Source organism: Canis lupus, chromosome 8, assembly GCF_048164855.1.
Source record: "Canis lupus baileyi chromosome 8, mCanLup2.hap1, whole genome shotgun sequence".
NCBI classification, from domain to species: domain Eukaryota; kingdom Metazoa; phylum Chordata; class Mammalia; order Carnivora; family Canidae; genus Canis; species Canis lupus.
Window position 1 is genome coordinate 19,621,089 of NC_132845.1, and position 14,997 is coordinate 19,636,085.

General features: G+C 55.2%; 1 protein-coding gene across 1 annotated transcript; it reads right to left on the reverse strand.

Annotated features, from left to right (window-relative positions):
* Positions 1-406: 406 nt before the first annotated feature.
* Positions 407-6,274, reverse strand: BARHL2 (BarH like homeobox 2). Its single transcript, XM_072834422.1, has 3 exons — positions 5,334-6,274; positions 3,206-3,431; positions 407-1,442 (listed from the first exon to the last, which is right to left on the reverse strand). Exons 1-3 carry the CDS (start codon positions 5,986-5,988, stop codon positions 1,130-1,132), a joined length of 1,194 nt encoding a protein of 397 aa, XP_072690523.1. The 5' UTR covers positions 5,989-6,274; the 3' UTR covers positions 407-1,129.
* Positions 6,275-14,997: the final 8,723 nt, after the last annotated feature.

A 14,997-nucleotide genomic window follows, 5' to 3' on the forward strand; every position in this document is an offset into this window, starting at 1 on the left:
CAGACAGACCCAGTTTAGCTGGGGCTGCCAGGCAAGCCGGGAGCGGGGAAAGTTGGCCGCCCATTTAGCCAGCACCAACAGCCTAGAGCAGAGACATTTCCCCCCCTGGCCTTGCAGGCTGCTCTGAAATCATCCACTTAAAAAGAAAGGAATTCACACATCAAATAACGGCTCGGAAGAGGCCAGCATGAAAACTGGAGCTGTTTTTATATAAGTCAAGCCAAAGTCTTTACAGATCTTGTAAATTCCTAATATTATGGGAGGGATTTTTTTTCCCCCTAAACCAAGTCAGGCATTTCATCATAGGACATTCTGCTTTAGTAAAATCAGCTCCCTTGAATTTCACCGCTTGTTAAAAAAAGATAAACTTTATTTTTTGTAATTTTCAATCACAAAAAAATCTATATTTTTGTCTAAGCATTTATTTTACTGAATCAAAAAGACATGAAAAGAAAAATCATGTTTTACTAACGTATATAAGTGACTCTTTTTTGGACAACATATAATAAATATGATATATCACTTATCACTCAGTCTTTCAAATGTACATTTTTTTTTAATATTATGGAGCATGCCACTTTTCCAAAAGAAAAAAGGTCATGAGAAATCAGTGCAAAGTTCTCAGTTACCCTCCTCTTTTCTCTGGGGCAGACGGAATGTCCACAGCAACGCCCGGTGCCTCGGAATCTGAGGCTGTCTGTCCATCTACAATGCTCTCCGCCTCTACGGCTTCCTCTCCGTGCCCTTCATTCCTCCCTCCTTGCCCCTCCCCCCTCCCTCCCTCCTGCTTGTCCCTAAAGTCATTTCTAAAAAGAACTTGAGGTTTTGTTTTTGTTGATGTTTTCACTTACTGGTCGCACTTTGTGTGGGGTCAGCGTTTTCGCCAGTCACACTGCTGTGGGGAGCTTTCCAGCCCTGTTTCTGGGGGTGGGGAGATAGAGAGCGGAGGGCTGGCTCCTCTTTGGGGGCCCCCCCCCCATTGCTGAGCGGCTTCTTCTCTGACTTCTCTGCTTCCCGGGGGTCACTCCCGAGAGAGGCCCCGCAGCCTGGAGCCGGGAGAGGAGGGGCAGCTGTCCGGTCAGGGAGGGGACTCGGGGAAGGGACTGCAGCGCTGCCAGTGGTTCGTTCTTCACCGGGGGTGCGGGGTGCCTGGGATGGGGTTGGACAAGGGATTGAGGGCCGGCTGGCCCCCGGGCCCCAGGCCGTGGATGAGCACGCGGGGGACCAGGGGCCGCTGCAGCTGGGGATGGGGCGCGGGAGGAGTCCGGTACATGCTGCTGTACATGGCTGCGGCAGCCGCGGCGGCCGTAGTGCTGTCCATGCTGCCCAGCAGGCTTGGGTGGTAGAAATAAGGCGACGGAAACATCCTCTGCAGCGCCGAGTAGTTCCCCGCCTCGGCCAGCAGCTCCAGGCCCACCGCGGTCTGCCGCTTCCACTTGGTCCTGCAAAAAAGCGGGTGTGCACGCACCCTGCGGCTGTGGGCCCGGTCCACGCACCGAGGCCCCTGCTCTCGCCCTCTCCTGGCTTCTCTTTCACTTTCCGGGGGACAGGAAGACTTGGAGAGCTCTGAGGCCCGGGAATGAACCACATCTCCCAGGCCCCCTCCCCACCCTCTTTCTCACAGAATGACCCAAATTCAAATCAATTTCATAAATTCTACCCTTAACGTCTGAGACGCTTGCAAGTAAAATTCTATGAGCTTTGCTGCCTCTTCCTGACCCTGGGCTCTGCTGTCGCCCCCTTATAATTGGGCCACTTCCTGGAACTTTCCTGAAGGCCAACCGAGAGACCAGTCTTTCTACAGGCGGTCCTCTCCCCCCTCCGCTAAGGCCTTTCCCCAAGTGGCCCCCACAATCCCGAGTGTCCACTCCCTGCCCCTCCCCCTCTCCTCCTAGCCGAGGGAGAAGAAACCATAAACAAAGGGACACAGAGACTCCTGGGCCTCCGACCCTGTCCCTCTCAGTCCCCAGCACTGTGGAGGCACGTCTCTCTCCTCATCCTGACGGGGGCCTTGCGGCGGGCAGGGGGTTGGGGACAAGGAAGGCACCAAGGTTTCAAAATGGACTTCGTCTGAGGGAGGGCTCTCCCAGGGTGACAGCGCCTCGGGCCGTTTCAGGAGGGGAAAACTGCATCTCAAGGTATTTTCTCCTTTGGGAAAGAGTCACAATTCAAACCTGCCATCAGGTTTTCTGCGTCTCCTCCCTTCCCCACGGTACCCCGCTAGGAAGAAGAGGCGAGCAGGCCTTTGCTCAAACGCCCCATGAAGGAACTGAGGGCTGGTGGGCCGTCCGTACCCGGCAGCTTCAGCCAAATTAATAAACATGTCGCCCATTTTAAATTGGCTACAAATGACACTAATGTTTTCCGACAGAATTAGGGTGGCTGAAACCGTATGTAATGAGACAGAAAATTATGGTAAAGATGACAACTGGATGGGCATTTCCAACCGCACTTATGGACGATTAGAAGACAAATGAGAGAAAAGGAGGGGGAGGAAAAAAAATTGAGACAAGGGTATCTAGTGCCAGGCTTGGAAACACAACACAACTTCGGCCTCTGGTTGCCTGGGTCCGCTCTATAGTTCAGGGGCCTGCCAAGTGCGCCAGCCCCTTCCCGAATTTCCTTTCAATGTAGGCAGCGGTTCCTGGCAGGCTCTGAGGTGACAAATATAGGGGACAGACCCTCAGCCTGGATGACTGGCTGACTGGCATCCTCAGCCAAGGCAAGGACACTTAAACTGAGGTTAGTGGGACAGCTCCTCCTGGATCAAAATAGCCAGGCTGTCTGGCCAGCTGTAGACATTCGGAACCAGCCGGGGCAGGCCCAAAGGACGCACTGGCACAGGCTCTACGACCCTGGAGTGTCAGCTGCACCGATGTCTCAATTTGAGAAGGTGTGGCTTGATCGATTTGGGGGGCAAAGTGGGAGGGGGGTAGGGGGTAAATTCCAGCCACTCCGGTTTGAGAGGGAAAGTAGCATATGCTAAGAACCTTCAGAAGTGCAAAATGTTCCAGACTCCAGCTGCCTATCAGTCCCTCTCACCTTGGGGGTGTGGTTAATCCCTGCTCCAGCCGGAAAGCCCCCAGGGGCCCACTCTGATGCCTCTGAGTCCCTGAAGTCTCGGGGCCAGGAGGGAAGAAGATTGGCTCAGTGGTCATGACCTGAAGGCCAGATGCCTTTGCTCCCCCCACACAGAATCTCTTACCTTCGGTTCTGGTACCAAGTCTTGACTTGGGTGTCCGTGAGGTTGAGCGCAGCTGCAAGGTCCATGCGGTCCTGCACACTCAGATACTTCTGCCGCTCAAAGCTACGCTCCAGCTGATTGAGTTGGTGATCGGAGAAAGCTGTCCTGGCTTTGCGAGGCTTTTTGGCTCTCACAGGGGGACTCTCTCGGCTACTTGTAATCTCCCGGTCTCCCTCCTCCTTTGTTCCTATGGTAGAAACGCACAGCGGTAAGGTAGTCTGGAATAGGAAGGGTGGCGTGTCCTCCTGGCACACACTTCCACGTTCCCGAGCAAGCTGCTGGTCTCGGGGGACGATACTCCGCTACCCTCATCACACACATACTTGGACCTTAGCCAATATGGAGGAAGAGGACCAATTTTTGGCCTAGGAGTCTGGAACTTCGTGCAGAGCTCCTAAAAGGGTTCTAAAAGGTTGTCCGATCTTTTCATCTTTGGAAGTTAAAAAGAAAAAAAAATATTTTACGATATAGGGTTCTTTTGTTACTGTTTGCTTCACAGGGTTGGGGGGGAATCCCGTCCCATTCCTTTACTGTTTTCACTAGGATTTCTTTCTTTTTTTTTTTTTTTTCTGCTTGGTACTTTCCCAAAAATCTTTCTACTCTGGGCTTTTTGTTTTGTTTTGTTTTGTTTTTGAGGAGGGGGCACCTTTTTCACTTCACTTTTTCTGTTTACTAAAAGTTACAGGCGTTTGTTTTCCCTTTTCAGATGCACTTGGGAAATGTTGAAATCAAGTTCCCTGCAGTTGCTCGCGTCAAGTCTTTTAAAGCTTCAGAAGGAATATGTCACCCAGACACCAAGTAGAGCTCAAAATCACTGAGCCCATCCAGGTGACAGCCCAGAGATTTCCGGATTCTATTTGTCAACTTTGGTTTTTTACTGAAATGCTGGGAAATCGATATGTCAATCCCTCTCTGTTTGTACCCGTTTTTGCTGCGCTCCTTGATCTTCCCTGCAGGAAGAACAATAATCTCTCTAATTGACCCACTGGGGAGGTTGGTGCACAAAAAATCGCCAGACCAGACTGTACATCTGTTTTGGGCACTATTATGCTAATGTTATAATTGTAAAATGAGGAGCCAACATCCTACCTTCCAGATAGTGAGCACACATCTTTCCCAGAGATGGCAAAGGTTAATACTAATCACAGTAATAAACTTCTGAGTAAAGGAAAAAAAGGAATTCTCCTGGTATGTCAAAACTCTTTTATCGTGCACAGACCAGAACACTTCGTTATGAAATCGTCTGAGGGGAAAATGGAAAAAGGGAGCTGAAGCACAGTTTCCCCTGCTATCTTCCGATTTTCCAAAAATAAATAAACCCAATTCCATAGAATCGTACTTTCTCATAAGTGCTATTTCCCAGTTACTCGCAGGGAGACAAAATCTTGCTGAAACACAGATATTCAGCTGGGGCCGTGGAGTGGACTAAGAAGGGTGTTTTAAAAACCGAAAGACCGATGGTAAATTTTTACTATCGGGCCTTCCTATATGAATCACAACCTAATTTTTAAAAAGTTGCTTTGTTAATCAACTCGCCATTTTTTCCCCTCATTAAATCTGATAATTCCTGTGATGGTGTTGGAATAAGCGGTGTGTGTGGTGGGGTGGGAGGGGGGGTGGGGGGACTGAAATAATTTGCATTAAAGAATAAACGCCACGTTGTGAACACACCCCTAGACACCACGCTGGCGGAGCCCGCTTCTCTCCCCCACCTCCCCTCATTCCCACCCCCCCCACCCCCCGGGTCTCAGCTAGAAAAATCTCCAGCCCTTCCCTTTTATCAACGAAAGTATCGCCGTCGGGTCCCCTCCGCCTCCGCCCTATTCCTAATAAATTAAAATTAAGTAAAACAAAGAAAGGGGCAGGATGGGGGTGCAGGTGGGGAGGTGGCCGATGTAACAATAAGCCGGACTCGGGACCGGTCCTCGCCGCGCCCCAGGCCGCCCGCCCCCGCTTGCTCTTCCCCGGGGGTGCGCCCGCGCCCGGGGCTCCCGGCCTAACTCCGCAGCGGAGACTGGCGCGAGCGTGACCGGGGCCGCCGGGAACCCGACGACGGGAGGCGGCCGGATGGCGCGGGCGGCCGACTCACCGTGGCATTTGAGGTCGCTCTGCGCGTCTTCCCGCTTGTCGAGCTTGGTCTTGCCGTCCTCCTGCTCGAGCTTCGGCCTGAAGCTCTCGTGCGCGGCGTTGCTCTCCTGCTTCGGGGTGTGGTGGGGCGAGGACACGCTGGTGCTGTAGGGCGCACACGCCGCCAGGGGTTTGCTGTCGCCCAAGATGTCCTTAATTAAAAAAGAAGAGGTGGAAGTCCTGGGGGCCGAGGCGGCCGAGCCCAGCTGCTGGGCCGGTGGCGGCGGCGGCGGCTGCTGGGGCGGCGGCTGCTGGGGCGGCGGCGGCGGCGGCGGCGGCGGCGGCTGCTGCGGGGAAGGCTGCAAACTTTGCGCGGGGGCCGCGGCGGGCGGCGGCGGCTGGCCGTGGTGCAGGTGGTGGTGGTGCGGGGGCCCTTCCGCCACCAGGTGCGGCTCCGGGGGCTCCATGGTGACCGAGATGGGAGAAGAAGGCGCCGTTCCTACGGTATCAATCTCCGAGCAGGGGGACGGAGTGGCCTGACTCCTAAAATCCGCGGTCCTGGCCTCGCCGAGCGGGCGGAAATCTCCGTTCATCATGCCGGGGCTGCCCGAACTGGCACTGGACAAGATCGTGTCTATTCCAAAACTCGACCCGCTGGCCCCTTCCATTGTTGTCATTTCTACATGAGGTCCGCGCCGCTCCGCCGCTCAGCAGCCGCCCCGACCGAGCCGAGGAAGCTATCGATCGTAAAACAAGATAAACACTCAACAAGGTTGTCGCGGCTTCCAAAAAAAGAAAGAAAGAAAGAAAGAAAAAGAAAGGAAGAAGGAAAAGAAAAGCGGGGCGGGGAGGGAAGGAAGGATAACCGGGAAGTGGCAATCGGTGGACACTTTGGACACTTTTTTGTTTTCCTTATTCATAAAGTAGGGGTGGGGAGAAGGGGGGGTGGGAAAGGGAGAAAGAGGGGGGAAAGTTACAAAAATTGTTGCGGGCGGACGGCGGAGCCTGCGCTCCAGGAACGGCCGCGCACGTGGGGCGGCGGGGGCGGCGCGGGGGGCCCGGGCGAGGACGCCGGCTGCGGGAGGCGACCCCGCCGCCGCCGCCGCCGCCTGGGTCTGCCCACAGCCTGGCACCGGGCGGCAGCGGCGGCGGCGGACCCGGCAGGTGTCGCGCCCGCGGGGCCCGGGCGGTCGCGCGCCCTCGGAGCTCCCGGGCCGCTCCCCGCGGCGGCTGCCGCGCGCCACTCGGGCCGCCCCGGAGCCGAGTTTCTGAACTTTCTCGCAAAGTTGTGGAGCAGACAGCGGCCGCGGCGGCCGCGGCGGCGCGACACGGAGAGGAAGAGGAGGACGAGGAGCAGCGGGCGCAGGCGGAGGAGGCGGCGGAGACGCGGCGCCGAGCGACTCCGGCCGCCGCCGGGCGCGTTCGCTTGTAATCCGGCTGGAGCGGGCGGCGCCGACCCCCTCGCGTGACGTCACGGCCACTGCCGCCGCTCGCCGCCCGCCGCTCGCCGCGCCGCGCGGGGCCCGCGCCCCCGCCACCGAGGCCGCGCGCCGGGCCCCGCGCTCCCATTGGCCGCGCCCGCGCGAGCGAGCGACGCCGACGTGCCGGGAGCCAATGGGCGCGCGAGTCGCGAGCCCGTCAGCGAGCGCGGCCCGGGCCCCGCTGCTCTTTTGAGAACCTGCTCGACCCGCCGCGCGCAGCCCAAAGCCGAACACCATTCCTCGGGTGACGCCGGTGTCCACAATCACGCGGGAGGGCAGGCAGAGGGGCGCGGCGAGCAGAGGTGGACTGGGGGGGCCGCCGGGCGGGATTAAAAACGAAACGTCCCCCAAGCAAAGGTGTGTCCGCTTTCTTAAAGCCGTCGGCGGGGGGGGGGGGGGGCAGGAAGGGAGAGGGGCGTGCGGGCCCACCTGGAGACTCCAGCGCCGCCGCCCTCGCAGCAGCCCCAGCCGCGCGCTCGCACGGGCCAAGGACGCGGAGGGCGCGGGAAGGGGATCCCTGAAGGAGTCCGCGGGAAAGAGTGCAACTCCAGCAGCCGGACCTCGGGGAGGGGGCGCGGACCCCCAGCTCGGGTTTCTCCCCCAAAGAGCCTAGGCGGCGGGGCCCTGAGCGCATCCACCCGGCCCCCTCGGGAAGCGCGGTGGGGGGAAGGGGCCTGCGGCTCAAAGCCGCCGACGCAGTCGGGTCCCCAGTCAGGGCCCGGGCTGCGAGAAACGCCTGGCCGCGCACGTTCTCCCGAGCGGGGTAACCGATGCCCCGAGGCCTTCTCCAGCGGCGAGGGCGGCGGTGGTGCGCGGCGCCGTCGGGCGGGCGCGGGGCTCGGGACCCCCGGTGGCGGGGCCGCAGCGCGCACTGCGCCTCGACACCAGCCAGTCCTCCCTCCCTCCCTCCCTCTCCCTCTCTCTGTCTCCGTCCCTCTCTCCCTCTCTCTCTCTCTCTCTCTCCCCCTCTCTCTCTCCCCTCCCCACCCCCCAAATCCGGCCGCACATTTGGAAAGGAAACAGTCACTGTGGATCCACTTGGGACCTGGAGCGTGGCATGACTGTGACGCCTCGTCGGAGGGTATCAACTTACATTATTTTCTCTAGGACGTCTCCAACCTGTCTCTTGCTGAATGTCAGAGTAATGGGAAGTGCCAGTGACAAGACGGCGTATTACTCCTGATTAAGTGCCGTGTCAACCTAATTAGCAGAGTAATTATAAGGTGCTAATGAATGATTCAAAGTTCTTTGAGTTACATTTTACTCCAAATTACCATTTTAAGAACCCTATGAATCTGCGTGGCTGGCATCGCTCCCGTGACTAGGTGCAGAATGATGGTAGAAAATGGCCTTCCAGGTCTCTGAGGGCCGGGCCGACGTCTGGGGTTTAGCTGCAGTTCTGAAGGGCCCTTTCTGGGGAACCGATTGCTCCCCGTTGAGGACGGGGGACCGGGTGGTGTCAGGGGGGGCAAGAAGGACCTCCTGGGACAAGAGTCTGCCTTTCTGTCGGAACTGCATCCGTGTGAGCCCCGGGCCCGGGAGGAGGCAGGTGGGAGGTGGGAGGGGCACCTTGCAGCGCTTTCCTAGGGATCGCCGAGGGCTTGACCCAGAAACAGCCCTATTTCAGCGCTGCGTTGAGTGGTTTCCTATCGTTGTGCCGTTTGTCTACGGGGCTGTCTCCGAGGAGAACTGCAAGGAGGAGAGACCGAGGCGAGGAGGTGTAGATCCGGGCGGCTCCCGCTTTTCTCATCAGGCGAGGGGAGTTTGGCGGAGGAGCCGGCTTCGGTGCGCCGAGGCGGGGACGCGGGGCGAGCCGCAGGCCAAGGCCCGAGCGGGCGGGAGGGCGCGCGGGGAGCCCCTGGGGAGCGCGCGGGGGCCTGGCTGCTGCCTGGAGAGGGCTTGCCTCGGCCGCCTTCGGAGCGCCAACTGCTCAGCGGCCGGACCCTCCTGGGAGCCTGCCAACCGGGCCTCGGCCTGCCAGCCGGCGGGTGTTTCGGAACCACCGGCCCGGGACTAGCCCGGGCATCTGTCTTAGAGAAGGCCGAGGCGTCCCACCCCTAAGGCCGGGGAGCCGGCACCCTCGCGCCCCCCTGGCACGGTGGGCTTCTGCAGGAAGGGTGCTGGGGCCGCCCCCACTACAGGTGTATGCCACACAGTATTCCCCCTGCAAATATCAACTAGGGTTCCTCTCATTCTGACATCACCTACCACTCCCCAAATGCAGTGCGTTTCCTCCCAAACCTGGGGTTCCACCCGCACTTACCTCGCTGACCATTCTGGGTGGGAAGTGGGGAAGGGGAGAAAACGAATTTAAGATCCAGGACTCACAGCATCGCACAAATCAGTTATTTTCGACCTTGATAAATAATTTATTGAAGCCTGTTTTTGTTTGGTTCCGACGCCTAAAATGACTCAAGAGCTCAAAAGGCTGATCGCACAGCTTGTGTTGGGCAGTTGAACAGGATTTTTTTGCTTGGAATAAGTCACAACATTAGCAGGGGAGATAAAAAAAAAATATGACCCTATGATAAAATGGAATCTAAAAAGAAAGGGAGAAAGGAAAGTGGAAGTTTTAGGAGAAGAGCAGTGTTCCTTTTATGAAAACTCTAAAGCAAAGAAAACGGAAACCCGGTAGGCCCCACCTTGTGAATGTCTCAGATCCTGTTTTCTAAAGAAAAGATTAAGATCACACAAGATTTCTTTGGGTGGGATGTTAGGAGATCAGCTTTCGACCACATAATTATGAGGGGAAAATACAACCTTGACTTTTATCAAGGCTCCTCTCTTTGGGTCCGTCCTAGAGAGGAAATGCTAGTGGTGGCCTAAATATCCAAAAGAAGGACTCAAACACCAGATCGCAAACTCAATGAAAAACAAATTCTTCAGAGCTAGGCTTTTGTTTATTAACTTTTCTCAGTTCTTTTTTTCTCCAGACCTCTTTTGCCATTTATTTTTCTTTCCGAGAATGTATACAATCTATACGCCCAAGAAGTCATATACTTTCTAGCAGAGCAAACATAATTAACTTGTCATTAAAAAATATAAATTCAGAAATAGGACGGGGTGTCGACTGATCACATTTTCAATTCCCATAGAGAGGAAAAGAAATGCATTAACTGGATTTAATCTCAGATTTTACCACTGATTATAAGATACAAATAAAGCAACATAAGTTTGAAAATGATCTTCCACTTTTGGGCCTTCATTTCCTTAAAAAAAAAAAAAGACGAGTGAAGAAAGAAAATACCTTAATTTTTGGAAGATTTTGGAATTCCTGCGCAGAAAACAGTTATTTGGCAAATGTGGATAATAGAGAACAAACTTTTCTTTCCGCTTTGAAGGACACATCAGTTCTGATTACCACTTAAGGTACTCCCTCCCCACTACAAATAATGCTTCAAATATTCATGTATTTTAACAAGTTTTGTTCCTTAATACATATATCCTCCTTCGTTCACTTCGACAAGCGAGATTTGGGATTGTGTTCAAACTGGAGCATCAAGCTGAACTTCGAAGAAATGCACCTATAGATTACGGTGAATTTGGAACTGGTGTTTCTTCCTATCGTATTAATTTTGAGGGTTTTTAAGTGTCCGCTTGATGACAATGCCAATGACGGGATTGGAGTGCAAAGGCGCTTCCCTCCACTGGGCGGCGCCAAGAGCCCCAAGCCGAGAAAGCCGGCTATTGTTTCTTTCTATAAAAGATGCAAGATGCACAAATAAAAGCTCTCCCCCTTCTAAGGCTGACTCCCTGATGATAGCGTGACCTCTCAACGTTTCAAAGCTACAGGAACGTCGGAAGTTTTCTTTATTTTTCTTTTCGGTATATAAATATATTTCCAACTGCTTAAGGACTTGATGCATATTTGCCTAGAAACATAATGTCATAAAGAGAAAGACGTGAAAACACTGGAATTGAGTCCCTTAAATAGAAAATCAGGGGAGTGGAGATTGGGAGCAGAGAGAGGAAGGTAAAGTGGGTGAAAAAGAGTAAGGTAACTGAAAACTGTTTTTAACAGAATAATGAATTAAAATGATTGTTTTTGTAATTATTCATTGTCCCAGAGGAACAAAAGTTTTGAGAGAGAGTTCTGGTATCATAATAAAATTTATGAGAGCCATCAGCTTCACCGCAGCTTTAAAGATCGGCACTTTAGCAGATATCTAGCGAAGTTGGCTCTCCATTGGATGTTAGATGCGTGTGGTGCCAGGGCCATCAGGAGGAAGGCCAGTGGAGATGTAGAGAAAGAACGCTAGAAGAGGGAGTTTTAATCTCATTTTGCCACTTTCCTGTGCTCTTGAAAGCTAAGGCACTTCACCTTTTTGATGATCACCTTCTTTCTCTATTAAAGGGGAAAATAGTCCTTGCCTAGAACAGGGTGATTGTGATGACCAAATAAGACGTTCTATGCAAAAACTCTTTACAAAATGTGATGCAAGAGATTGGCAAGTGAACAACACAAAGGTGGCGGGTATTTCTAGCTATAGGTAGCAGACAGTAACCATATTTGATTTCCCTTCTTCCTTCCCTCCACTCATTTTGTTCACCCAGTCAATAAACATTCCTGTATGTGCGTTCTACGCCAGGTGCTTGAGAGTGGGACACTAAGCCACCTCAGAGCTTGAACATGATGGGAATCGTCATAGATGCCATGATGTCTGCTACGGTGGGGATGGAACATCAACCTGGATGCAAAAGAGAGAGTAGGGGGTCCTGCCTGCCTTGGAAGGAGTTGGGGGAACTGAGAGGCTTCCTGAAGGAAATAAAGTGTGTCTTTGGTCAGGAAAAAAGGGGCACATCCCAAGTAAGGGATATATAGGGGGATTTATTTGGTAGCTAAGAGTATTAATGGTGCAAAAACATGTCCACAAATTGTGTAATCTCTTGACAATGGAGCTGGGCTGCAATTTGTGGGCATATGTTGGCTCTAGAGATCTCTGCTCCGGGAGGAGCGTCTTGGAGGCAACGAAACTGACTGCTCATGCCTACAGACCACAGCAGCAGAATTTTGCAGCAGGTTTGATTTGATCCCAAGAGATGATCCAGCTCCCTCAAACTACGACTCTTCCCTCCTCTACTCCCTCTTCCTTTCTTCTTTCTAGGGTTCCAGATGTGGAGGGCGAGAGAAGTCTTCCTTAGAGGCAGGGGTGGAGATAGAGAAGATGAGAAAGTGGAGGCGGCTGGAAGAGGATGGGTATTTCACTCCTCCTAAACTAAATCATTGTCCCTTGAAGACCAGCTCCTGGGGAAATGAAAGGACCACCGGGTGCCACCTCCACGTCCCACTATAAAAAGAATCCTGAGGCCTCCAAAGCCCAGGAAGGCAGCTGAATCTCGTATCAGCTCCTAAGGTTAAGAGAGAATGGAGGGGGCGGAGGCAGCGGAGAAACGAAAGCCTCAGAGCGCTGGGCGAAGATGCCAATCAGAGAAGGGGAAATTCATTTGCGATGTTAATTAACAAGCGGCTAATTAAAACGGCACTTTGAGCGCTAATCAATCGCCTTATTAAGTTAGAGCCATCACTGGAACAAATTGAAAGCTCCCCGCCCCGGCTCCTGCCTCGGGTGCGGGCGGGGCCGGGCTCCCCGACCCGGGGGGTGTGGGGTGGCCCCCGACCGCGCCCGCAGCCTCTGAGGTCCGCAGCATCCTCCAGCAACCAGCTTCACCCCTGCGGAACCGCCCGCCCCCGCCCTGCGATTTGATGGACTGGACAGGTGTCTGGGGGGCGACTTCTAGTCCAGACGCACCCGGCAGGGAAGAAGGGGTTGCGTCCGAGCACATCTGGATCTGCTACCGGGGAGGCTGCCTCCAGGAAGGAGCTCCCTCAACCGTGCAGGAATTCGAACTACGAGCCGCCAGCGGGGAGAGGGAGCAATTCAGCCCGAGAGGGGGCGCCCTCCGGCCGGGCCCAGTCCGCCCCATTGCCCGGGACAGGAGCGACCGCTTTCCTTTGAACGCTCTTCTTAGGCCCCTGCCCAGGTTCAGCCCAGCAACCAGAAACGGACTGGCCTGTCTTCAGGCAGCAAGGCCAGGACGGCCAGCCACCTCGGCCCTGTCCCCTTGGGTTCCAGAAGGATGCGGTGGGGCGCGTAAAGGAAGAGAAAGCGGGTGCGCTAATCACCCGGGACGCGATTACACCGTTTCCAGCCACTAACGTGCCTCCCAGGCAGGCCCATTCACGTTTCCCCCTGCCTTCGGTCCTCCAAACTCGCTAAGAGAATAAAGATTTTGAATCTCTATTTTGAGGAGCCTTCCGCATTTCCTAATTGTTAAATGCCTACTTTTCACCAAATTCCCAAGGGAGAGGTATTTGGCAACAAGAGGGGGCTGTGAATTTAAATGCTAATTAAGTGGGTCCTTCTCCTGCAACTCCACCTGCCTGGCCGCCCTAGTGAAGACGGAAGACACCCCGGAGCGCACCCCGCGACGTTCCTGGGGTGCAGAGCTGAAGCTCAGTTGAAGAGGGACCCCTGCGGACTCCTGTACGGCTTGCTTTTTACCGCCTACTACAGGGAGAAAAGGAAGGGGAAAAAAAAAAAAAAGACGCCGTTAGAAGGAGGTCTTTTGCGTGGCGGGTGATAAGCGGCGTGGCCCAGGGTGTGGTTAATGTGTCTGCGATGACACACGTATGTTCTCAGCTGGCCTGTGGGCTCGCCCTCCCAGAGATGCGTCGGACGGCGTCTGCTAGTGGGTCTGAGCATGCTTGGGGTGTCCCGGGAGAACCGAAGGAACGGCTCCCACGTGCAAAGTTCAAAAGCATTAATATTTTCATCATATTATCATTATTCAATATAATAATATTTGCTCGGTTAGCGGCACTAATTAGGCCACATTAAAACTGTAGTGTCTCCCTAATGGTGCGTAATGTGCCCACACTCACATTTTTCTCTCTGAGGATGGGCGGCTCTTGGCTGGCAGAGGAGACCGGCAAGCAGCGGGCTGGATTAGGGTGCGCCTCCCCCCCGACGCGCGCACCCACCCCGCCAGGTAGCTGCCGGGCGGGGTCCGCGGGCTCCGCAGGGGCGACGGGACCCTCTGCTGCGCCTTGGGCCCAGCGCCCAGCACCCCGCAGCCTCTTCCCGCGCCTCGGCTCTTTGAACTCGGCGGATTGATTTTGCTACCTTTCCTCCCCCCCGTTGTGCGTGTGCCTTCAATTGGTTGGGTTTTTAAGGTTTGGGAGGGCCCATGTGAAAGAATTAAAATACTCTTAACCGGAGCCCCTTGGCCGAGAACTGGAGGTCCCGCCCCCTAGCTCGGCGCTTTTCGGAGCCCCCTTCCCAGTGGGAATTTCTTTCTGAGGCTGGAGGGTGGGAGTGTAAGGGAAGCGCCCGCAGAGCAGGGCGGCTCGGGGTCTCCCCGTGCCCCAGGTGCGGGCGGGCGGCGCGGGCGGCCCGCGGCCCGCAGCGAGGTGCGTGCTCAGCTCGGGGAGGGCGCCCCCCCCCGCGGCGCCGCGGCGAGATCACTCTGAATATGTAATCTATTTGTAACGCGCGAGGAGGTGTGATGTGTGTTCGGGAATGGGGGGGGGGGGGTTGGTGAGGTTGAAGCCGGATTGGGAAGTGGGGGTGGTGGGGGGCGCACAAGGACTCACACTGTACTGCGCAATCTAACAATCTGAACATTTCTTTATTAAAAGCTGCTGCGTGACATTTACACTGAGCCACCAGCCTCCGCCTCTAATCCTGGTGAAAACGTAGTGAACCGCGGGATCGTGGCTTCGGCGTGCGGGGACGCTGCGTCGGCGGCCTGGCCAGGCCCCTCGGGCTGCAACCCGAGGAGGGGCCTACACCCCCCCGGGTCCCCCAGGAGCCCCCGAGCCGTACCTCCCCCGCAGCCGGGGCGCCCAGGTGGATCCCGGGCTCCGGACTCTCGCTCCCCCCGCACCCCTCCTCCCCCCCAGCCAGGGATGCTCCGCTGACCCGGCCCGCGCCTCTCGTCCTTGGGCTCCCAACAAAGAAGTAAACTTTCTACCTGCCCCCCCGCCCCTCCCCCGTAATCCCGGCGTTTAGAGCCGCTGTTTTCCTTTTGTCAGATTCCTCCTCCCGGATCAGTCTGAGTACACGATCAGAACTGCTCAGAGAGCAGGAAGCACATTGATTTCAGCTTGTTCTGTCCACAGACAGGCCCTGACAAGGTTGTTAGAACAGTCGGAGAGGTCTATACAATCACTTAATTACCAAAACTGTCAGTCAGGCGGGACGC

Bases quoted from the DNA above. Each gene is read 5' to 3' on its own strand.
- BARHL2 (XM_072834422.1), bottom strand. From the start codon at position 5,988: ATGACAACAATGGAAGGGGCCAGCGGGTCGAGTTTTGGAATAGACACG. The intron at 3,432-5,333 runs GTGAGTCGGCCG...TTTCTACCATAG, and splicing joins GAGCGACCTCAAATGCCACG to GAACAAAGGAGGAGGGAGAC. The intron at 1,443-3,205 runs GTAAGAGATTCT...GCTTTTTTGCAG, and splicing joins ACTTGGTACCAGAACCGAAG to GACCAAGTGGAAGCGGCAGA.